A 23,846-nucleotide genomic window follows, 5' to 3' on the forward strand; every position below is an offset into this window, starting at 1 on the left:
ATATTTTCAGTGAATACAGTACTGTTCAGCTGGGATAGGCTCCAGCTTCCATCATTATCAAATGTTAGAAATCATTTTTTCTCAGTCTGTTTATTGTTTCAGTTGAAGTCATTTCAATCTTTTTCTCTGCAGCGTCATCCACAGCAGAGCCAAGATGCACTGATAAAGTCTCCATCACTTCAACAGCACAAGTCTAAACTGTAAAGAGTGATTCATTCCTCTTCGAGGGTTCATGAAAAACATTTAGTTTCCCACCACAGACAAGCAGAGACAGTATTTAGCCTGGCTGCAGGCTTCATCCTCATTCGTGTTCAATTGACAACAATGTGTGAATGTCTCTTAGAATAATTGTAGCTTTCATCTTTCATCAAGGACTGAAGAGGAAGAAGTTTACAAAGAATCATTTAGATTATTATTAGTTTAAAATCATCAACTGACTTAATCCATGAATTTTAAAAAAGTGTTTCTGAGTGAAAGAGACAGTTCAGTCTGTACATGTCTATTTGTTCAACAGCCAGAATGTTTCCCGAACAGGAGAACACTCTTTACACTCAACTCAGCACAGACACACTGAGGAACCCAGAAACCAGAGTCTAAATCCAGGATAAAGAGGTTCAGTGAATGTGGTGTTGAAGGTGTGGAGGTGGATCAGAGTGTCAGAGGAGACTCTGTAGAAGGACAGAGTGCCAGCAGGATGATCCACATACACTGCTACTCTGTTAGAGACAGAGGAGGAGGAGGAGGAGGAGGAGGAGATGGATGTTTGTATGCTTTTGTGCCTGACAGAAGAAGGCCCATCATCAGAGCAGTACAGACTCCAGGACTGATCATTGTTTCCAAACAAACACTCAAGACTGCCTCCTTTCCTTCTAATTCTTCTGTAACTCACTGATATGAAAACATGTCCTCTCCACTCAACCTCCCAGTAACAGCGACCAGTCAGACCATTTCTACACAGTAGCTGAGGATCAAAATCAAATCTGTCTGGATGATCAGGATATGATTGAACCTCCCACACAAATGTCACCTTCCTGTTGTTGTCAGACAGTTTGAGGTTTGTGTGTACTGTGTTTGTGTTGATTGTGAGTTGACAGGAATCTGATGGAGAGAACAAACACAATCCAGCTGCAGTTATTGATCCATCATCTGTTCATTGATTGACACTTTGATGATGACTCCTGACATCAGAGATGTGAATGAGTGATGTGACAGTTTGAAGATGGTTGAATGTATGCTGCTTTGTTTTCATGAATCACATTAAAAGCACACTTACACTTCCTCAGACCTGGTCTAAACCATCGGACTCCAGCAGGCTCCACCCTGAAAGGAGGAGGGGAGTCAGACCAGCACAGTCTCTGATAATAAGAACAGTTCAAAATAGGGAGAATATTGTGTGATTCGCATGATCCTTAAGCTGCCCTTACTCTTTACTGTTAGAGAGCTCCTGCTTCAGTCACACAGGAACAATCCACATATCATTTATTAGCACCACGTACTGAAAGATAAACGAAGTGTTTCCTGCTGCTGCTTGGAAACTTTTAGGGAGGTGTAAGGAAGATGTTTTTCCTTCATCTGCCTCTAAAATCAGTTGATACTTTCAGTGCAGATACATTAATGAGGAGTTTTTATTCTGTCCTCTTCCTGTTGGCTTTGAATTGAGAACATTCACCACTCTGTGACCTGTTCACTGAAATTTAGTAAAAACACCAACAGACATGTTTAAAACACATTTTTGGGTTTGACTGTTTTGTTTTCATGTCCTTGATGTGCTTCTGTTTGCTCTGAATATTAATCAGTGACCTTATCATTGCTGCAGTGGACAAACAGGTTACTACAGTTTACAAGAAAAGCGACTCATTACTATCACTGCTCCAGAAGTCTTTCTTGGAAACAATATAAAGAAATTAGGTGGCTCGAGACTTTTGCACAGTGATATATTTTCTTCATTAAGAGCAGAAAAGCTCTGCGGTCAGCTCCCTAACAGGAAACTGGAGAGGACCAATCAGAGTGAGCTACAGTCCAAACAACAGCTGAGTGCCACATATGAACACAGAAGTGTGTGAAAAGAATTTATTCACAAACACTGAGTCAGGAACAACATTTAGACACACATTACCTTTGTGCAGCAGCAGCACCTGGTCCTTTGTGAAAACTTAGACCAGTATCCATTGACTGGGCACGCTTTAAGGCCACACTGCTATTTTCAGATAAAGAAAAATATGGGTCAGATACATCTTGACAGGAAAATAACAACGACAATAATAAAGGTGAGAAATAAACAAACAAATCAGAGACATGATGGACCACATTACATCAGAAATAACAAACGATATCAAACTATTTCACTGACAACAATGTATCCTCTACATGATCCAGCCCTGATTAAACTCGTAGAATGACTCACTCTGTGTCACACAAACGTCTCTATTTTAAATCACTTTTAAATGTTTCTGATCCCACAAATCAGCTGTTAGACTTTTTGATGATTTTATAAAAGTTTAACCTGCTCTGCATTTATCCAGAGAACAGCTGAATGAAGATCAGACACAATACTGTTGTAACTGCGATACTAATAGTAGTCTGGATACTTCTTTACTTTTTTATGCTTTAAAACAATCACAGATAAAAATAAAAAAAGCCCATCACAATCTTTACTCAAAACAAGAAGTGAGAGATGAAAAAAGTCAAAGGAACTAAAAATGATGAACATTCAAAAAGGTTTTACTAAGAATCTAATTTAGTCCAGGAACCAGTTTGTCATCAGGTCTGTAAACCTGCTGTAAAATCAAGGATGTAGAAACAAGAAGGAATTCATCAGGAATCTCAGTAATTCCTAAAGATGGTAAAGCTGGCAATCCATGGTCACCATGGAGACCAGTGTCACTTAGAAACACTGATCAGAAATATTTGGATCAATAAGAGCAGAAAGGCTCTGCAGTCAGCTCATTAACAGGAAACTGGAGAGAACCAGAAAAGCTGAGCTTCACATATTTCATTTCATTTATTTATTTCACACTTGGTACAAAAAATCAAACAAACCAACCACACTTTCTATCAAAAAGCACTACAACCATGTGTGAAAAGGAGCAGGAAGAAGAAAATATTCTTATTAAACCCTGCCCCCTATCTACAATCCAATTTATATTACAAGTGGGCATCAAAAATCAGGGAACAAACTAACATTAACATTTATCTCCAGTCCTAACCCAAACCAAACAACAAATTTACAATCAGAATATACCACTCCACATAGTAACAAGGAAAAAAATTAAAATTAAAATAAATAAAACAAAAAATTATAATGGATCCTTTTTCAATGAACTCCAATTTCATTCACATTCTTCATATTGACTTATCGTTTTAAGCATGTAACACTTTTTAAAACAATATAAATTTATACAATTCTTTAAATTATAATGAAGTGAGTTCTACAGTCGAAATACCCCTAACCGTTGGACTCATTAATCTTTGTGTAGTTCTAGCTAACTGATGCTTAAAATAAAAAAAACATATGAACACGGAAGTATGTGAAAAGAATTTATTGAGTCAAGAACAACATTTAGACACACATTACCTCTCTGCAGCAGCAGCACCTGGTTCTCTGTGAAAACTCAGACCAGTATCCAATGACTGGGCACGCTTCAAGGCCACATTCCTATTTTCAGTTTGAGGAAGATCTGGTCTCAGAAACATCCTGACAAAAAAAAATTATTTTACATTTTAATATGTAAATATTTTAATAAAAGTGAAGGAATAAGGGGAGGAAACCCAAAATAAAGAAGTCACAAGAAGTCACACACATGATGGACCACATTAAATCAGAAATAACAAATGATCTATTTATCAAACTATTTCACTGACAACAATATATCCTCTGTAGAGAATACAAGTATAACCTCTGAAAACTGGCAGGATTACCATTATTTTATTCAGTTACAACATCTGTGTGACCTTTGTCAGGCACAGAGAAAGAAGCCGTTGTTTTTAAAGTGAGTTGTTCTCTTGCTTATAAGCTTTTTTGTGTGTTTCATGTCCTATACTTATACTATACGATCCTAAATTATCAGATCCCAGGAACAATAGCGATTGCTGTTGCAGGAGAAATAGCAATCGCAATAGCAATCAATTGAGGATCTCAATAAACTAAACTAAACATCACTGAGAAACACTGATCAGAAATATCTGAATCAATAAGAACAGAAAGGCTCTGCATCAAAGCAGTGCTCACTAAACTGTTTGTCCTCCTCCATCCAGCAACACCTGAAACACCTGACTGGATGTTCCTCCCTACAATGTGTTTGAAGCAAAGCACAAAGGAGACACCTGCTGGAACAGCTGGAGTCCTACAGACACTCAGCCTCTACACTACAGAAACACCTCCTACAACATCTGTTCTTTACACTCTGACTGCTGTGTTTGTGGAAACACTCCAACACACACTGCTTCACATATGAACATAGACATCTGTGTGAAAAGAGCTGAGCTGACATTAAACATGAAGGAGGATTTCTTCACAGACACTGAGTCACCAACAACTTTTACACACAAATTACCTCAGTTTAGATTTTAATTTTTTTTCTTCCAGTATGTTCAGAGGGTTGCTGAAATTGAAGTTAAAAGGGGGAAAACAACTGTTAAATATTTTCTTAAATGTATTTTAAAATTCAAATAATTGAATAAAACCTAACAGGAAAATCCATAAACAAAGAGAAAAACAACAGCATCACCCAAAAGATTCTAACATTCTGCAACAATTTGTAAAGTTGAACTGGATGTGTGTCACTGGGTGTAATTGAACCAATGTCCCTCGTGACGCTGGGCTTGATGCTAGCTGCTTTGTTCAGTTAGCCTAATCGGCTAAGTAAGAGGAAAGATGGGGAAAGAATTTAAATACAGGCACGTGTTTCATTTACATTAAAATAATTCTGTATTACTTAAACCAGCCTATGTCAGGATTTAAAGTATTTTTTTCATTGTGAATGAAGTTATTTTGGTTGTTAAAAGGAGCCATTGTGTTACTTTCCATCAAAAACAGTCTTTATCAACATTCATGAAACCTCCTCTCAAACCTAGCTAGATGTTTAGGGTCTGTACCACTTCACATTTTTCACACACATTTCTATGTGTGTGAAAAAGCTGACATAAAACATGATGGAGGATCTGTTCACAAACACCGAGTCACCAACACCATTTACACCCATTACCTTAGTCGAGGAAAATATTTAGAGGCCGGTATATACGGAAAGCTCATCCTGCCAAAGCTAAGAGAGAGAAAAAATATAAAAAGCTTTTTAAAATTCATTTATAAACCTAAAGTTTAATAATAAAAAAAAAATAGCAGGAAAATAAAAGAACACAAACAGAAACAAAAGAAGTCACAGACATAAAGCACCGAATTACATCCAAATCACAACCTATTTACCTGATAATAGGTTCTTTAAAACAGAATTACACTCTCTCTGTGCCAGATAAATGTCTTAGTTTAACGTCAATATTAAAAATGTTTTGTGTTCTTCTCCTGCAGCTGACATTAAACATGATGGAGGATCTATTAACAGACACAGAGTCACCAACAACATTTACACACACATTACCTCAGTGCAGTTAGGGATCTTGAGGACAAACTCCAAGGGTCACTGAAAGAAGAGAGAGAAAAAAACTCTTGTTTGAATACATATTTTAAAAATGAAAAAAATTCTATAATTTAATAAAATATAAAACTGAAAATGAAAAAAGAAAAACAACAACAACAAAAATTCAGACTTAAAGGACTAGATTTCATCAGAAATTAATCCAAATGAAAGACGATTTACATGAAAACAATTCATCATCTAGAACACAATCATAATCAGATTTAATAATGACAATGACTCACTCTGTGTCAGACAAATGTCAGGAAGAGAATGAAAGTTCATTATTCTGTAGTTTTTGTGTAGACTGGAACTAATAGAGAAGGATACTGGAAAATATTCTGATGCTAAGCATGGCCCAGTGTGATTTTGGATGGTCATGAAATGATGATGTCGGAGATCTCTGAGTCAAGCTATTCCTTGGATTCCACTATGAAGGAAGTTATGTTGGTTGTTAACCTCCTAGGACCTGGCGTCCACATATGTGGACATAACATTTTGGGTTATTTAGACCAAAATACTGAATTTAGCTCTACAAGGGCCTGATTTGATTAAACAAATTTCCCAGAGGAACCTACCCGAGGGATTAATAAAGTTTTATCTGATATCCACTTATGAGGACATTATACTGCCACTCATATGTGGCTCTTATTTTTCTTAAAAACAAAAATAAGGTAAAAAAATAAAATAAAATCTGGTAATTCTTTGTTTTTACATTCATCATCGGGCCCCAATGTGACCAAATATCAAAGAGATATTAAAAATGCATGCCATGGAAGACATTGGGTCTTAGGAGGTTAAAAGGAGATCACACACATATTACCTCTTTGGAGATAAATAACGTTGTGAATGTGGTGCCTGAAAGGGACAAGGGTGCCTGAAATCAAAGGTAAGAGAGAAAAAAAAACCTCTCATTTGAATGCATATTTTTGTAAAATTCATTTTAATTTATTTTATCAACTTTTCTTCTGACGATGAGCGCTCAGTGGATCTGCGCTCGACAGTGCAGCCTAGGCGGAGTAGTCGAACGCAGATTCACTGAGCGCAGGGCAAGCTAGCGAGAAAGAAGTTAAGCTCTCTGTTGCAACATGGCAAATTGAACCTTCCCCACCCTCATTCAGATCTGGCGTTTGGAACTATTTTGGTCTTCATGTGAAGTATGACCCTGAAGGTAAGCGCGGCATGGACAAAAGTAAAACAGTATGTCGGATGTGCCACGCAATGCTCAATTACATTGGTGGGAACTAGTGTGTTAGCGCAGTTAGCTCGTTAAGGCACGGGGCGATCCGTGGTAGCTCGTTAACTTGCCGTGTTGTGGCGTTAACGTCATTTCAACGAGATTTATGCTGACAGCACTAGTGGGAACACAACGAATATGACTGCACATTTACTCCGGCATCATCCTTGTGCAAAGACAAGTGGAAGCAGACAAAAACAACAAGCACGCATGCTACAAACTTTACCCGAGTCATTTAGACAGCCGTTAGCACATGATTCTCATTATGGGGACCTGATATGTTTAATATGCTGCTGAGAATATAGCCCAGAAGAAGCGTATAGTATAGCTTTTGTTTTGGAAAGAGCCATTTCTCTGTAATAAACTCTCTTTTCCAAAGATAAGTGATTTCTCGATCAGATAGATTTATTTTTTTTATTATTTTGTTGTTTCAGCAACATTAAATTTAAAAACTGTACTTCTGAGTTAAAATATATATTTATAATTTTAATAAATGACAACTTAAAAAGGCATATTTTTTTGATTTTTTGTATCAAAAAAATATCGAACCGTGACACCAGAGTGTCGAACCGAACCGAACCGTGAATTTTGTGTATCGTTGCACCCCTAATATATATATATATATATATATATATATATATATATATATATAACAGGATATATTACAGCAAAGTTGCAGTTATTTATATTTCCTATCACCTTAAATCTTCACTCAAAGACAAGTATCTTTGACAGTGTATATACAGATGTGTTATATATAAGACACAAATATTGTTCGTTTAATATGTTGGCATTATTACATTTGGCTCATTGCTTACATACATGTGTAAAAAGAAAATGTACGAGCTGTGATAACTGTGTCTGATAGAATGAAGAGTAGACTGATATATTTAATATTCCTTTATTGGGTGAGAAAATCAGACCATGTCATAACTGCTTTAAGTCATACAGAATAGATATCAGAGCCTTAAACAGTCTGACTTCTGCTAAATGGGTCAAACTGGGCAGAAAGTATACAAACACATAACATCCTTATAGAATATGATGTAACACTATAGATCAACTTACCTCAGAATATATAAAGCATATAAACAATTACAGCAATATGATGCAACAAACACAGCAGTACTACTAATCCAAAATACTCAAAGCTTCATAGAACTGAAACAAACATTTATTTTTAGCTCCATTCTGCTGCTGATACACACTTTAGGTTTCTGAACATTAAACTTGTTGCTGCCTTTCATAGTGTGTAACTTGAAGGCCCTGAGTACTTTCTCCCACACTGAAAACACTGGGATGATAAAATTATTTGAACATTACCTAATAAGACTGATTTAAGACAGACAATTAGTTATTTTGAACTTTTTTAGCAGTCCTTCAAAAACAGGGAACAGTCTGTCTATTCTCTCCATCTGTCAGCTGCTGCTGGCTCTTCCTCCTCCTCTTCCTCACACACTGCTGAGTTTGTCCTGGTGGATCATCAGGGGTGCAAAGCCTCACAGATGATGTGCAGCAGTGGGTCCCTCAGTCTGTCCTCACTCTGGACACTTGCAGTTGTCACAGATGGAAATCAAATGTGTGATAAGCTGCAGGATTCAAACACAAGTGTAACTTATAAATACATGTTCATCCTTTTATTCCACAATCAGAGAGAAAGAAACAGAGAGAGAGTGCAGGTTCAGACAGGTGACAGTCTCAGGTGTATACACTGCTACAAAACAGCACCAGAGAAGGAGGATTTAGTGTTTGTGTTATTACGAGTGCTAAACAAGAAGAGTTCCCAGATGGTACAGTGGACACATGTGTGACTGCTGTGATTAAAGCATCTTTCTTTCAGCTTAACGCGTGAACCGTCAGCTCGTTCAAACACACGTTAAAGTCCGTTTGGCTCGACACCACCGAACAGAGGCAGCAATATAACATAGCTAACATTAGCAGTGCAGTGAATCCTGCTTGTGCCGTGATATTCAGGACTGCAAACCGAGCAGCATCACTGACTCAGCTTGTTGTGTTTGTGGATATATGACTGACTTTAATTATCCACAAAATCATCACATTCTCTGTAAGATTAAAGTTGACTATTGAACGCCGTATATTTTAAAGTAAACATCACTAATGTCACATAACTCTGCCGACATGTGGCCAACAGTAATGTTTTAATTTTCTTCATTATTAAACATTCGCACATAAATAAGTGACATCATATTCAGTACTTACTTTTGACAGTTTACTCTTCGGCCGCTCCCTTCTGCCATATTTTGCGGCAAAATTATCCACACCCACCGCCGCGCTATGAATTGTGGGATATATGGGACCACGCAGCCATCTGCTGCGACAACCGGTCGCAGCAGATGGCCGCCCCTCCCTGAGCCTGGTTCTGCCGGAGGTTTCTTCCTGTTAAAAGGGAGTTTTTCCTTCCCACTGTCGCCAAAGTGCTTGCTCATAGGGGGTCATATGATTGTTGGGCTTTTCTCTGTATCTATGAAGCGCCTTGAGGTGACACATTTGTTGTGATTTGGCGCTATATAAATAAAATTTAATTGAATTGAATTGAATATTTGAGGAAATCGACAGCGCATTTGAAGTATGCATTTGAAGTACACTTCGGATTGGGATAGCCGTCGTCACGTGGCGTAATCGCGTTTTACCTGTTTTGGAGTTTGTACGTGTTTCAGGGTTTGTACGTGTTTTGTCTCTAGGGGCCACCATAAATAGACATTTATTTATTCACTCCACATAAAATGTAATAAATAAATCATATAATACAAAAAACAATTATTCACATTTCAACTTTTAACTATTTACATTTTCAGCTTTTTCCTTTTAAACAAATTTAAAGTGAAACAACACAAAACACTGCAAACCACAACACAATTAAACATAAATTAAAATATGAAAACAAAAAGAAGTTGCACATTCTCTGTCATATGGGCCTGCATGAATAAACTTTCTGCTGAATCCTCTCCCTCCCGCTCTGTTCTGAGTGTAGAGGGTGAAAGAAAGAAAAAAAAAAAAAACATGGCTCGCGATAAGGAGCCGGCTCGCGTCGTTCACGTCAAAGACCCAGCTCTAAGAGCCGTTTTGTTCACGACCGACGCATCACTATAAATTAGTGTGTGGTTTTCCACTAACAGCAATGATTGGTATGAATGCAAGTGACTGGACTGATGATGCGGACTGCAATTTGACATTGAGATTAAAGACTGCACCTATTTTAGGATTAGTCACTTCTAATGTCTAATCCACCCCAAACATTAAAAAAAGTGTGGATGTATGTGTTTTTTGTTTGCTTATTTGCAGGACCAGGAGCAGGAGGACGACAGAGACCAGAGGAGGGGGGACTGTAGGTTCCCTGCAGACTTAACCCTTCAGATAGATGTGTTTTATTGGCTGCTTGTTGGTTACAGTATCACAATGTATTGTTGGAAAATGTTAAATGTTACAGTGGGAAAATGTGTATTCAATGTGAAACACATACTGTGTTGAGACCAGTATCACTTCTTTCACAAAAAAGGAGGGTTGACCACATGATTTACAGCAGCACCTCTGGAATCTGTTGATCCAGACCTGACTTCCAGACGCTCCACTGCTAATGTTAGTTTTCTCTGAGGATCTTTGTGGAGGATTCGTCACAGACACAGACAGACATGAGTGAAGATGAAGCAGGATGTGCAGTGATTACAGAACATCTTAGTGTTGGGCTCATTATCATATCGTCGTTGAGCTCATAGTGTGAAAACAAGTGAGTGACATTACTTAAGAAAAGTCACTGGTTACAGTAGTTTTGATTAAACACATGGCATGATCCATGATTTAGGTAAATAATGGACACGGTAGTGTTTTAATGATTTGGGGAAATAAACTGCACATGGCACACTTGTGTCTGTGGTGCTGAAAGCCTTATTACTCCTATGACCCTACAGTTGTTTGCAAGTGTGAAGTTTGTTTTAACTCACAGATTTTGTTATCTAGGTAATTGTGGTGTGGATGCAGGCTCCAGGCGGAGCCAAGTGTTAGTACTGATTTTATTCTCTAACAGTTTTACAGGCCTGGAGTGAAGCTCCAGACGATAATTTCTGATGTCAGTTGAGAAATAATATTATCTTTTTTTATAAAAGATATTATAATATCTTTGTCTTTTTATTCTCCTAATTCTAGTGAGTTGGCTCATGGGAGAGACCATGTGTCAAACAGGAGGGATTCCAAGTTTAACATGAAAACAATGCTTTCCATGATTTTACTGTGATTTGTGTGATTAATAGTTAATTGTGTATTCCGGTATTTAACCTCTACAGGTAGTACATCCATGTTCACATAAAGGTTTGATGATGGTTGATACTTTTTCAAACTGTTAGAAGTTTTTCCTCCTAGTAAGGTGATACAGGTGCAGCAGCCAAAGTATTGCTGGAAAAAATCATCCCAAGGGTGGAATCTCCAGACTGAGACTGGGTGCTGATCAGAAGTATTCAGAGACCCAGCGAGAAGCAGGGACCATTCATGGCAGTGGTTGAGGGTCAAGGGTCATGCGGTTTGGGGTCCTTTCTAGTCATCATGAGAAGATTCCAGAACCACAGCAATAACCATAAAGCTGCGTTGGAATGAGAGAGTAAGGGGTGAAAATAGCACCCTCCTCCAACAAGAGCGTGCCAAGTTCCAACTCAGCGACTGCAGAGCGGACTGTGGGATCAGCGATTGAATGCAGACAACACCTGCTTAAACAGCCAAGCAGTTTTGCATGAAGAAGTTCGGTGTGTTTTTGTGTTAAGGTGGTTGTTGGTGTGACGTTTCTAATCATTTTACAAATGATATGCATTTACACAACTCTCCGAACATCAGATACTCTTTTTAGAGTCCTGAGCCTCAGTAAAGTGACTGGAGTAGTAATAGCATGCAAGCTTTGCAGCTACTTGAATAATAATTACTTGTGTACATTTTGCAGGGCAGCTAGACTGTTTTTCTAGCATGTCAATTCCTGGTGTGTAAGTGCATTAGGTCCTCATTATTTGAGTAAACATAAGAATAACAACAATTGTGGTTTCTTTTGACATGTGTACTTAATTTTGACACATTGTTTGACACCCCAAAGGTAGGATTTTGGATTCATCACATTTCATTGAGGGATTTTGACAGGCCTCAAACATGCTGGAAGCACCTACGGAATGAGGTAGTTCTTCCAGAGTTAAATGTGATTGTTTTGGTTTCCCAATAGGCATCACTGATATGGGAATAGTAAGGGTAATTGTAAATGCCTTTGAGATGTTGTGAACTGTTTAAATGGGTCTGTTGCCCTACAACAGTGAAAAGTACAGTGCGCTGCATAGATAGGGGGCAAGATCAATTACTCGGAGTGTGTGATGTTTGGTGAGGCATGTGTGCCTCAATCCCTGGGCATGAGAGTTCTTTTACAGAAACAGTTAATAAATTGGGAAACATGAATTTATGGATTTAATGATGAAGTGAAGTAATAGGTCTCACACTAGAGGACTTCCTTATCTTAACAACAGGGTTTATGAATGAACAATTTGATGTAACTAAGGTTGAAGTTTTCTTTTGCAGATCAACAACAAATGCTGATTAATTTCTGTATATGGTGTCATATTTTGTTTTCTTTTATGAATTAACTGTCATTCTTCAAACAAAGAGTGGAGACTGAGTGAAGATGACCATAAAAGTGTGAAATTGTTTATTTCGTCAAGCTATAGGAAGGATGCACATTGTGAATTCTTTGAGTACACAATGGTGTTGATATTATGTTCAGTAGTCAAAGGAGCTTGCAAAGAAAAGCGTCTGGACTTCTTTAAGTTGGTTGAAGACGTTTCACCTCTCATCCGAGAAGCTTCTTCAGTTCAGTAGTTAGAAAAGAAATCTCCATGTTTGTTTTAATGTGATTCTAATGGGGTTGAATCCAAAGGGTGGAATGTGGTGGTAGATTTCTTTTCTCATGTATTAATCACATATTTTAACCATATCACTTTAGTATAGTAAGAGCACTCCTGTCACCAGTTTGTATGCATGTGGAATGTGATCACAAATGTGCCCCAAGTTTTATTGCACCTTCACAGCAGACTCATTTCCCTTTTGAGGGCTCTGGACATCCTGTTGTAAAGGAGGTGAGGGTTGGTCAGAGCTTTTCTTAGACTGAACAGTTAAGGATCTGCTAATAATTGATCTGCTGTGGAATGTTCTTTGTTTAAGAGTGTCTGTGTCTGCGTATATAAGATGTAAGGGCAGTGGCCACAATTCAGAGATGGTCCTAGTATTTCACTGGGATGCTCTCTCCACATTGCAATGTGTTTATTAAACCCACTTCAAATCAAGCTCACTGGGTGTGTTGCAGGTTATTATTAAATTTTCCACAACATCACCCTGCCTGGGATAGGTTTACCAGGGCCCTGCCCTGGAGCCAGGCCTGGGGAGGGTGCCTGAGAGCAAGCATCTGATGGTTGGGTCTTAGTCCATGGGGCCTGGCTGGGCACAGTCCGAAAAAAGCCCATCTGCCTGTAGGCCCACCACCCGCAGGAGGTGCCGTAGGAGTTGGGTGAAATGTGTGTTGGGCGGCAGCCAGGGGTGGAGGCCATGGCGGCCAGATCCCCAGCTACCAAGACTAGAAAGTGGGACATGGAGTGTCACCTCTCTGGTGGAGGAGGAACCTAAATTAGTAATTGAGGTTTAGAGGTATCAGCTAGATATAGTTGGGCTCACCTCAACATCCTGGTGGACGAGGGCATTAGTTGCCTGTGCCTTCGGGTCAGGAAATGGTTTTCTGACTGTCATCTGCACTTATGCACCCAACGACGGTTCAGAGCACCCAGCCTTGTTGGAGTCTCTGGGCAGGATGCTTGAGGGTGCTCCACTAGGGGACTCTGCTGTCCTACTGGCAGACTTCAACGACAGCAAGATTTGGAGGGGCGTGATTGGGAGGAACAGCCTCCTGGATCTGAACCTGAGTGGTGTTTTGTTGTTGGACTTTTGTGCAAATCAGCAAATCACAGTTTGTCCATAATGAACACCATGTTCGAACATAAGGGTGTCCATAAGTGCACGTGGCACCAGGACACCAGGTCGATGATTGATTTTGTAATCGTATCACCAGACCTGCGGCCATATGTTCTGGACACTCGGGTAACGAAAGCGGCTGAGCTGTTAACTGATCACCGCCTGGTGGTGAGTTGTATCAGGTGGCGAATGCTGGACAGAATGCCTGGCAAAGGACCCGGCCCACAATGCACACCTCCGGTAAAGAGTCAACAGCAATCCAAGGGAGACTGGGGACATTGAGTCCGAATGGACCATGTTCAGCACCTCCATTGCTAAAGCCGCTGCACTGAGTTGTGGCCACAAGGTGGGTGGGGCCTGTCGTGGTGGTAACCCCCGAAACAAACTGTGGACACCAGAGTTGAAGGGAGCCATTAGGCTGAAGGAGGAGTCTTATCAGGCTTGGTTTGTCTGTGGGACTTCGGAGGCGGTTGATGGGTCCGACAGGCCAAGCAGAACATAGCTCAAGCAGTGGCTGAAGCAAAAGCTCAGGCGTGGAAGGAGTTTGGACAGGCCATGGAAAAAGACTTTCGGACTGCCTCGAAGAGATTCTTCTATACATAGCGCTCCAACCGCACTATACATAGTGCAGGTGGAGCACTGCTGACTTCAATTGAGAACATTGTCAGACGGTGGAAGGAATACTTTGATGATCTCCTTAATCTGACTGGCATGTATTAGTGGAGAAACCAGAGACTGGGGACGAGGGGACGACTCATCTTTCTCCAAGGGCGAGGTCACTGAGGCAGTTACCAGGGTGTGTACTCTATAGGGGGATCACTCTCCTCAGCCTCCCTGGGAAAGTCTATGCCAGGGTGCTGGAAAGGAGAGTCCGTCCTTTAGTCACACCTTGGATACAGGGGGAACAATGTGGTTTTCGTCCTGGTCATGGAACAATGGACCAACATTTTACCCTCTCAAGGATACTTGAGGGTGCATGGGAGTTTGACCAACCAGTCTACAAGTGGACCTGGTGAAGGCATTCGATCGTGTCCCTCGGAGAGTCCTGTGCTGTGCCATTTTATTGGAAGTGACCCATGACCGCTGGCCAAAACTGACATCTATATTAATTGCATTTCATTTTGCATGCGCAAACAGACTCAAGAAAAAAGGGAATACATACGCACTTGACATGTTTATTGAACATCTTGAACAAATAACTCTCTAAACATTTATCCGCATTAACTTGGGCCTGTTACTCCTCTTTCAGCCAGTTACTGAGACAAGCTAACTAACAGGAATACGTTATTTTCTTCTGTGAGGATCATCCAATGTGACCCGACAACCTTGTCTAGACAACGGCCTTGCAATTATATTACAGACAAGATATTTAAATATTATATCTGAAGTCCTCGTCCTCGTCCTCGAAAGCTTTAATTATTGAATTACAAAAAAAATCTCTTAGCTGACATTAAACATGATGGAGAATTTATTCACAAACACTGAGTAAGAAACAACATTTAGACACACAATACCTCTCTGCAGCAGCAGCACCTGGTCCTCTGTGAAAACTAAGACCAGTATCCAATGACTGGGCATGCTTTAAGGCCACATTCCTATTTTCAGTTTGAGGAAGATCTGGTCTCAGAAACATCCTGACAGAAAAAAAGAAAAACACTTTTCTTTATGGTATTGTAAAAAAAAAAAAAAAAAAAAAAAATCATTTTAAAATGTAAATGTTTTAATCAAAGTAAAGGAATAAGGGGAGGAAACCCAAAATAAAGAAGTCACACACATGATGGACCACATTAAATCAGAAATAACAAATGATCCATTTATCAAACTATTTCACTGACAACATTTTATCCTCTGTAGAGAATATGAGTATAACCTCTGCACTAGCAGGATTACCATTATTTTATTCAGTTACAACATCTGTGTGATCTTTGTCAGGTACAGAGAAACTTTGAAATGATAAAAAAAAATAATGGTAAGTGTGCAGAGGTTATACTCTTATTCTGCACTAAGATTTCTTTCCCTCTGCGTACCTGTAGATCAGCGGTCTACGCCACAGACCGGTTTATGCCCGACAATATTTTCACAGACCGGCCTTTAAGGTGTCGCGGATAAATACAACAAAATAAAACTAGTACCGGTACCAAAAAAAAGAAGATTTATTCATAACACACATGAAAAGACCCAGGAAAACCAAATTAACCATAAAAACGATAACAAAATAACGCTAAAAACCGCTAGAAACCCTGAAAACCATACATTTCACACCTGAGCCTCAACTCTCGCGGCCCGGTACCAAACAACTCACGGACCGGTCCGAGGCCCGGGGGTTGGGGACCGCTGCTGTAGATGATTCAGGCATGCAGATTTATCCTCTAAAATAAGATCCAGCCCTGATTAAACTCTGAGAATGACTCACTCTGTGTCACACAAACATGTTTATATATACTCTGTCACATTTATCCAGAGAATAACTGACTTAAGATCAGACACATTGCTGTGATAAGTGTGATACTAACAGTAATCTGGATACTTCTTTACTTTTTTATGCTTTAAAACTAGATTTCTTTATAAATCAGTGCTCTGACTGGTCACCATGGAGACCAGCACCACTGTGAAATGCTGAGAAACCCCCACACAGTCAGAAATGGATCCATGACAACATCATTATCTGGATCAGTAGCACAATCAGGTCTTACAGAGGGGGAAAAATAAAGCTTGCAGGAACTAATTTCATGTATTTCAAAATTAGATCCATGTATCAGTGTAAATGTAGTAAATATGGTCACTTAAGATGATGTCATTTGGAATGTTTCTTGTTTCCCGTGTTGCTTTTCCTAAACTTACCTGATAATTATTTCATGATTTTTCTCATAATATGTATCGCTTTTCTCAATTTCTTCTGGTGATCTTCTTAGCTGGGCTTAAAAAGATCTGGGTTTTTCTACCAGTTAGAGACTGTTAAAAATCCACACAGCCATGGCTCAATTCTACCCAATCTGACTGCAGTGAGTTCATAAGAAGTGTGATCTGTAACCAGAAGAGTTACTAGTCTGTGCCTAGTTCTTGAAAAAGGGACAAGAAGTGTTTCAGCTTTGTTTTAAAGCTCCAAGTCAAAAATACATCATAATGCTAAATTTACCAAATAATGAATACAAAATGTGCCCAAAGACTTGACTAGTCATTTGCACTGAAATGTTGTAAATCAGGGCTCACAGTAACTGATAAACTATGAGTGGTGACTGTCAAGACAGAGAGTGTTACGGCCACTAAACACAATGTATTTGTATCAATGTCTCGTCCAGAATAAAGCCAGCCCTACAAAAATCAGACTGCATAATGAACTTTATTCTTTTAAAATACGCCTACATTTTATAATATTTTATTAAATGCACAAGGAGAAAACCTGAATAAATACAAGCAGTAAAGATGGTTTTTATATTAAGTTAGTCACTTTTTTGGGGAAAGCACAATCTACTTTTACTTCATTTTTACTTAAGATTAGGAAGTATTTATATACGTTTTGTAAAGATCAAAATCTCAAAGGATTCTGCCGTAAAGAGCACAATATTTTAAATATAGAATCAGCAGTGCTACATCTTGGGCAGGTGACGGTAATACTGATCCTAATGATGGAAAACTCTGGTCCTTTGAGATCTTTGCAGGTTCTGCTGGAGCTGATAAGTTAGCTGTGCTCTGTTAGAGCAGACAAACCCATGAGGAACAGCTGAGCTTCAGCTTAAAGCCAATGAGGTGCTCGCTCCACAACAGCACAAATCAAAGTCCAAACTTCTTCACATGGAAAGGTCAGAGCTCACAGTCCATGTTCTTCATTTTTATCACTGCAAGAATCCAGAAACCTCCATGAAGACAAACTTGTCAGCAGGACATCAAAGCAGTGCTCACTAAACTGTTTGTCCTCCTCCATCCAGCAACACCTGAAACACCTGACTGGATGTTCCTCCCTACAATGTGTTTGAAGCAAAGCACAAAGGAGACACATGCTGGAGCAGCTGGAGTCCTACAGACACTCAGCCTCTACACTACAGAAACACCTCCTACAACATCTGTTCTTTACACTCTGACTGCTGTGTTTGTGGAAACACTCCAACACACACCGCTTCACATATGAACATAGACATCTGTGTGAAAAGAGCTGAGCTGACATTAAACATGATGGAGGATTTCTTCACAGACACTGAGTCACCAACAACATTTACACACACATTACCTCAGTGCAGTTAGTGATCCTGAGAGCAAACTCCAAGGGTCACTGAAATTGAAGGTAGGAGAGAGAAAAAAAACTCTTGTTTAAATCCATATTTTTAAAATGGATGAAAATGATATTGCACTGGGCCTGATTAGAGGCACTACAACTCCAACACACCGCTTCACATATCAACATGGAAATGTGTGTGAAAAAGAGCTGAGCTGACATTAAACACTATGGAGGATTTCTTCACAGACACTGAGTCACCAACAACATTTAACCTGACCAACCAATTTACCTGATAATAGATTCTTTTAAAACAGAACTCAGATTAAATACTGAGTGACTCTCTCTGTACCAGACAAATGTCTTTGTTTAAAGTCAATATTAAAAATGTTTTGCGTTGTTCTCCTGCAGCTGACATTAAACATGATGGAGGATCTATTAACAGCCACCGAGTCACCAACAACATTTACACACACCTCAGTTTAGATTTTAATTTTTTTTCTTCCAGTATGTTCAGAGGGTTGCTGAAATTGAAGTTAAGAGAGAGAAAACAACTGTTAAATATTTTCTTAAATGTATTTTAAAATTCAAATAATTGAATAAAACCTAACAGGAAAATCCATAAACAAAGAGAAAAACAACAGCATCACCCAAAAGATTCTAACATTCTGCAACAATTTGTAAAGTTGAACTGGATGTGTGTCACTGGGTGTAATTGAACCAATGTCCCTCGTGACGCTGGGCTTGATGCTAGCTGCTTTGTTCAGTTAGCCTAATCGGCTAAGTAAGAGGAAAGATGGGGAAAGAATTTAAATACAGGCACGTGTTCCATTTACATTAAAATAATTCTGTATTACTTAAACCAGCCTATGTCAGGATTTAAAGTATTTTTTCATTGTGAATGAAGTTATTTTGGTTGTTAAAAGGAGCCATTGTGTTACTTTCCATCAAAAACAGTCTTTATCAACATTCATGAAACCTCCTCTCAAACCTAGCTAGATGTTTAGGGTCTGTATAGGAAATGATATTGCACTGGGTCTGATTAGAGGCACTACAACTCCAACACACCACTTCACATTTTTCACACACATAGAAATGTGTGTGAAAAAGAGCTGAGCTGACATAAAACATGATGGAGGATCTATTCACAAACACAGAGTCACCAACACCATTTACACACACCTTACCTCGGTCGAGGAAAATATTTAGAGGCCAGTATATACGGAAAGCTCATCCTGCCAAAGCTAAGAGAGAGAAAAAAAAATATAAAAAGCTTTTTAAAATTCATTTTTTAAATGAAAGTCAATATTAAAAATGTTTTGTCTTCTTCTCCTGCATTTCCTTTAGCTCAGCTATTAGAGTGCAGAGTTTTATGCTGCAGCAGTTTGTAAAAAGATACAAATGTGCTTGAGTCACAAATTATAACTGGAGAATAAACAGCCTGATTTGAGACTCTGTTAATAAAACTGTCCACAGCAGACAAACAGATCCCTGAACTTTAAAAGGTCAAATCAAGCAAAGTTCAGAAAAAAGCTCAGCAGTGATGTGAGTGCTGAGCTGTGACATGGAAGAATGTGGCAAGGAAACTGGAGAGAACCAATCAGAGTGAGCTACAGTCCAAACAAATGTACACACCTGCCGTCACTGATCACTTCCTGTTGGCTCAGGTGTTTAGAAACCAAAGGCTTGTTTTTTTAAAGGAGACAGTTTAAATGGGATCGAGGGAATGATGTGTTTGCCTGCAGTTTATATCCAACAACATCAAGCAGTTAAATGAGCTCAACTACAACAGCTCACCTCTCTGCAGCAGACGCCTCCCTGACTTTAAAGTCAACTGGCTCATCTTTATGCTAGTCACTCTTTAAGGACACACAGCTTGAACCTGAATCTGAACCAGAAGCAGGTTCAGGTCCAAGTTCAGTTTCAGGTTTATGTCCAGGTTGGTTCCTGTGAATAATGATGGAGCAGTGATGTGAGTGCTGAGCTTTGACATGGAGAAGAGTCATGGACAGATGATCATCTCACCTCTGAGCTTTGGTCTGGCTCTCGTGTTCCCCACACAGAGTGGTGACTCCCTCCTCTCTGTCCTCACACTGATCCATGCTGCTGAATTCACATCCACATCAGCTCACACACACTTTCTACCTTCACCTGCAAAGGAAATACAAATCATTCATACGCACATCAACTGAAATCCTCCTTTCCATCATGCGTGTTGTCCAAATATCAGCTGCTTCTTTTCTGCTTCATCTCAGTGTCAACTGAATGCAGTCAGACAGCAGTGTGAGGTAGAGGAAGCTGCCATCAGCTGATCTACTTCTACTATCAGTCTACTAGATGGAGCCATGAAGCACACACGATGCATTCACTGACACACACTGATTCACTGTGACTGGAAGCTTCAGTCTATTAATATTCAGTCAATTCAACACGTCTGAAAAACATTTTTAAGCATTTCCGCTGATCCATGATTCAAAGAGGATCAGCAGAGTTAAAAACTTCACACTAATTATTCCTGCTGAGTTTGCAGAAAACTGTAAACATACTGATTATTTATCAGTTTGGTTACTTCCATCTTCTTTAAGACATTTTTTATAATATTAAAATGGTTTTATATTCTATATAAACTATAAAAATGTCTAGTTTCATATCTGCGTGTTGCAAAATTCCTGTTTCACATTGAAATACAAACAGACATGATGACATCTGTAACATCTGGACTCTCACTGTTATCATATCAGTCACAATGACGGTACTTTACTGTCAGACCTTTTTTTAAATGCATTTACATGTTTGAAATGTCTTAAAATCATATTTCATCTGTTTAAAGAAAATTTGTTAGTGATGGGTCATCAGCTTTAAATGGCTTGAGTGAAGTTCAACACACAGGCCAGTTTTTAGGAGTGCTCAAACACCTCTACATTTCATCACAGCACCCATAAAAAAAGTGTAGTAATAACAGTAATAATTATGTATTTTTGTTTTCGTCTTCTAATGATTTATCCTACCAACTCCTCTCCTGGAGACAGAAGACTTAAATCTATCCAGTGTTGTTGATGTCATGATGCCACTGTGTGCTCACACACTTTGACATCATGACATCACACAGAGGCTGCAGGTTTGACATTAATGGAAAGAGCAGAAAGAAGCTGCAGAGGTCATTTCAAACCACTGGAGCAGATTTAAAAGACAATTTAACTAAAATATAGCAACAACTGTTCTGATAATGCTGGGACATTGTTGTTGTTCATAAAGTGTCTGGTTATTTTTATTTGTTCTCTAAATGTCAAAAACGTTAGCTAACGTAGGCTAGATCACTAGAGATTATAAGGTCATTTTTGCCAACCAAGGAGCTGATGCAAAGGGCGAGAAAGGGAGAGAGAGCATGATGAAAACAGCAAAGAGAGGGAGAAAGAAATAAACAGGTAAGAGTGGACATGTATGTCATTGATGATGATTCACATATCTGCAGTGCGTTATACTGATATCAAATACGGATCCCCAACCTGCTCTTATAATAATAATAATGATCAAATGTATTATTTGGTTATCTTGTAGTCTAAAACAGGGTGTTGTGACTGTCAGTGCAGAGGAGGGGAGTGAGGGATTGCACAAGAGCTGAAAAAAAAAAACAGATGGGTAAATGGGAAGATAGTGAAATGAAGTGGAAAAACAATAGTTTTTTACCTTTCTGTGGAGTTTCCTCTAAACATGGTGTAAACAGGATGGCTGATGTTATATTAATTTGACAGACTACAAATCTATTCTCCACTCTTGGAGTTGGGATACATGGCGATGCTCTGTACTGCGTCTGCACAATAAAAGAAGGGTTTGTGTGAATTGGTAAAGCAGCTGTTACAAGTTATTTCCTATCTAGGAGTGAGGAGTGGCAGAGTGGTTTCACTTTTATTGAAAAATGTGATAGAGGTGTTTGAACAAATCATCAATGTGTTTAAAAGACAGAAACAATGTTGTGCACGTTTCTTTTTCTCCTCACAAATTGTTATTTAACTGAAATGAGGTTTGCAAATGTGAAAAGAGTTGACTACAAGTAGAATATTCTATTAATATTAATTGTAATGCACTGTAAGCATGACAGTATGACCGAGGTCTCAGACCCCTAAAACGCTGAACCTTTAGATTTGCCCCCGGTTTAACTTTGCTCTCTAATGCTGGACAGACACTGTGCGATTTTTTCAGTCGCGCGATTCAGCTCGTGCTCAAACTGCACGATTGACTTGCAGGGGTTAGAAGTTCGTAGGTCACGATTCAGGGTCTCACACTATACCACCAATGCTCTGATGCGACCTGAGTGCTCACACTGTGCGTCCATAAAATGAAGGTTATAACAGAAATTCTGTCGCTCGCTCTCCCTTTCTGTCTTTCACTCACACAGACACGCACACCACCACCACCATCAACTTTGCTAAATTGCTAGTGAAAAACATTGATCAGGCAGCTGTGATTGAGCAGCAATGTAGATCCAACTATTTTCACGGTTGTTGTGGTTGTAAGAATTTTGTGAGGCCACATCGGAACGGCTCGAATCCTTTCAAACAGGTTTGAAATTTTTTCAAACAGGTTTGAAAACAGGTTTGAAATTCTTTCAAACAGGTTTGAAATCCTCCCGACCAAGCGATTGATGATCGGGAGCTGGTCGTGAGGTGTTAATCGCTTCTCGTTACCCATGTATACTACACGATGCACGACGCACGATGAAGGCCAAGCTCGGGCCGATCACCAAAGCGGTCGCACGACTCTAAAAACGGCTCAAAATGGGCCAAAAATCGCAGGCAGTCTCCGAGTCACGTGACTGAGTCCCGGGCATTAGACGCAAACGTTTGTGTGGCACACCAGGATGTCGATCCGCAGTAACAACAACTCTTCAGTTCAGCTGCTGACCATTAACTAACTCTGCTGCTGCTCTGATATCACACAAGCAATGATGCAGATTAGTGCTGAAACTAAGCTTCACACAGCTGATTTTAGCCAGGAAAACATTACATACTGACTTTAATGGAGAGACCAGACAAAAAAAACCACACAGTTTGTTGTGTGAAGAAATCAAACATGAGCTGAACAAACAGTAAAGTTCCTAAGGACAAACTGTTAAAGGAGGAAACAAAGCAAACTTACAGTTTCTTCGAACACACACACCAACAACAAGCCCCACTCCACACCTGAACACTAAACACGGACACTCAGGTGAGCTGCTTCCTGTAACGAGGCGGGACTCCACCTGAAGTTTAGCACTGGTCAGGAGTCAGACTTTCACAATAAGAGCACGTCCTGTTGTCAGTGGCGGTCCTAGCCTGTTTGGCGCCCTGGGCGAACACTCCCTCTGCCCCCCCCCCCCCCCCCGCCCCCCCCAATTTAAACATAAACACGGAGTCCACAGACTCTGGACCATGACAAATAAAGTATTCTGATTCTGATTGAATCAGGATACATGACCTGCCGTTATCCAATGACACATCTGCTTACCTGCATCTTTTGCTCGTTTCTTCTCCTCCTCTCTTTTTTCTAAACTGAGCACCTGATGGCTTTGAACTTTTCTTGTCCATCTTCCATTGGTTTTAATTTTGCCTTCCAGTATGAACACAAATCCACCAACTCGAGGATCGCCACAACATAACCTAATAGACCTATACCTTAGTTCACATATTCACTTTGTCTAAGGTTTATTTCTGGGATTTCACAAAGCCCAGGATTCAAATCATGAATACATAATGGGCTTAGATTTACAACATTATGAATGAAATGTGCTCTA

The 23,846-nt window shown here is 39.4% G+C and overlaps 1 protein-coding gene and 1 long non-coding RNA gene across 2 annotated transcripts; both read right to left on the reverse strand.

Annotated features, from left to right (window-relative positions):
* Nucleotides 1-556: 556 nt before the first annotated feature.
* On the reverse strand, nt 557-18,596 carry LOC118455021 (uncharacterized). Its single transcript, XM_087835827.1, has 11 exons — nt 18,553-18,596; nt 18,092-18,133; nt 15,381-15,500; nt 6,454-6,507; nt 5,595-5,636; nt 5,205-5,261; nt 4,554-4,601; nt 3,575-3,694; nt 2,117-2,197; nt 1,274-1,320; nt 557-1,098 (listed from the first exon to the last, which is right to left on the reverse strand). Exons 3-11 carry the CDS (start codon nt 15,497-15,499, stop codon nt 557-559), a joined length of 1,110 nt encoding a protein of 369 aa, XP_087691953.1. The 5' UTR covers nt 15,500; nt 18,092-18,133; nt 18,553-18,596.
* A 1,283-nt stretch (nt 18,597-19,879) lies between these two features.
* LOC118455018 (uncharacterized) lies at nt 19,880-23,309 on the reverse strand. The gene is made up of 4 exons (XR_004843991.2): nt 23,213-23,309; nt 21,764-21,887; nt 20,102-20,227; nt 19,880-20,023 (listed from the first exon to the last, which is right to left on the reverse strand). It is a non-coding gene; the product is annotated as an uncharacterized LOC118455018 (long non-coding RNA).
* Between the last annotated feature and the right edge of the window lie 537 nt (nt 23,310-23,846).

Source organism: Neolamprologus brichardi, chromosome 23 (assembly GCF_056152115.1).
Source record: "Neolamprologus brichardi isolate AB-2024 chromosome 23, ASM5615211v1, whole genome shotgun sequence".
Lineage (NCBI taxonomy): Eukaryota > Metazoa > Chordata > Actinopteri > Cichliformes > Cichlidae > Neolamprologus > Neolamprologus brichardi.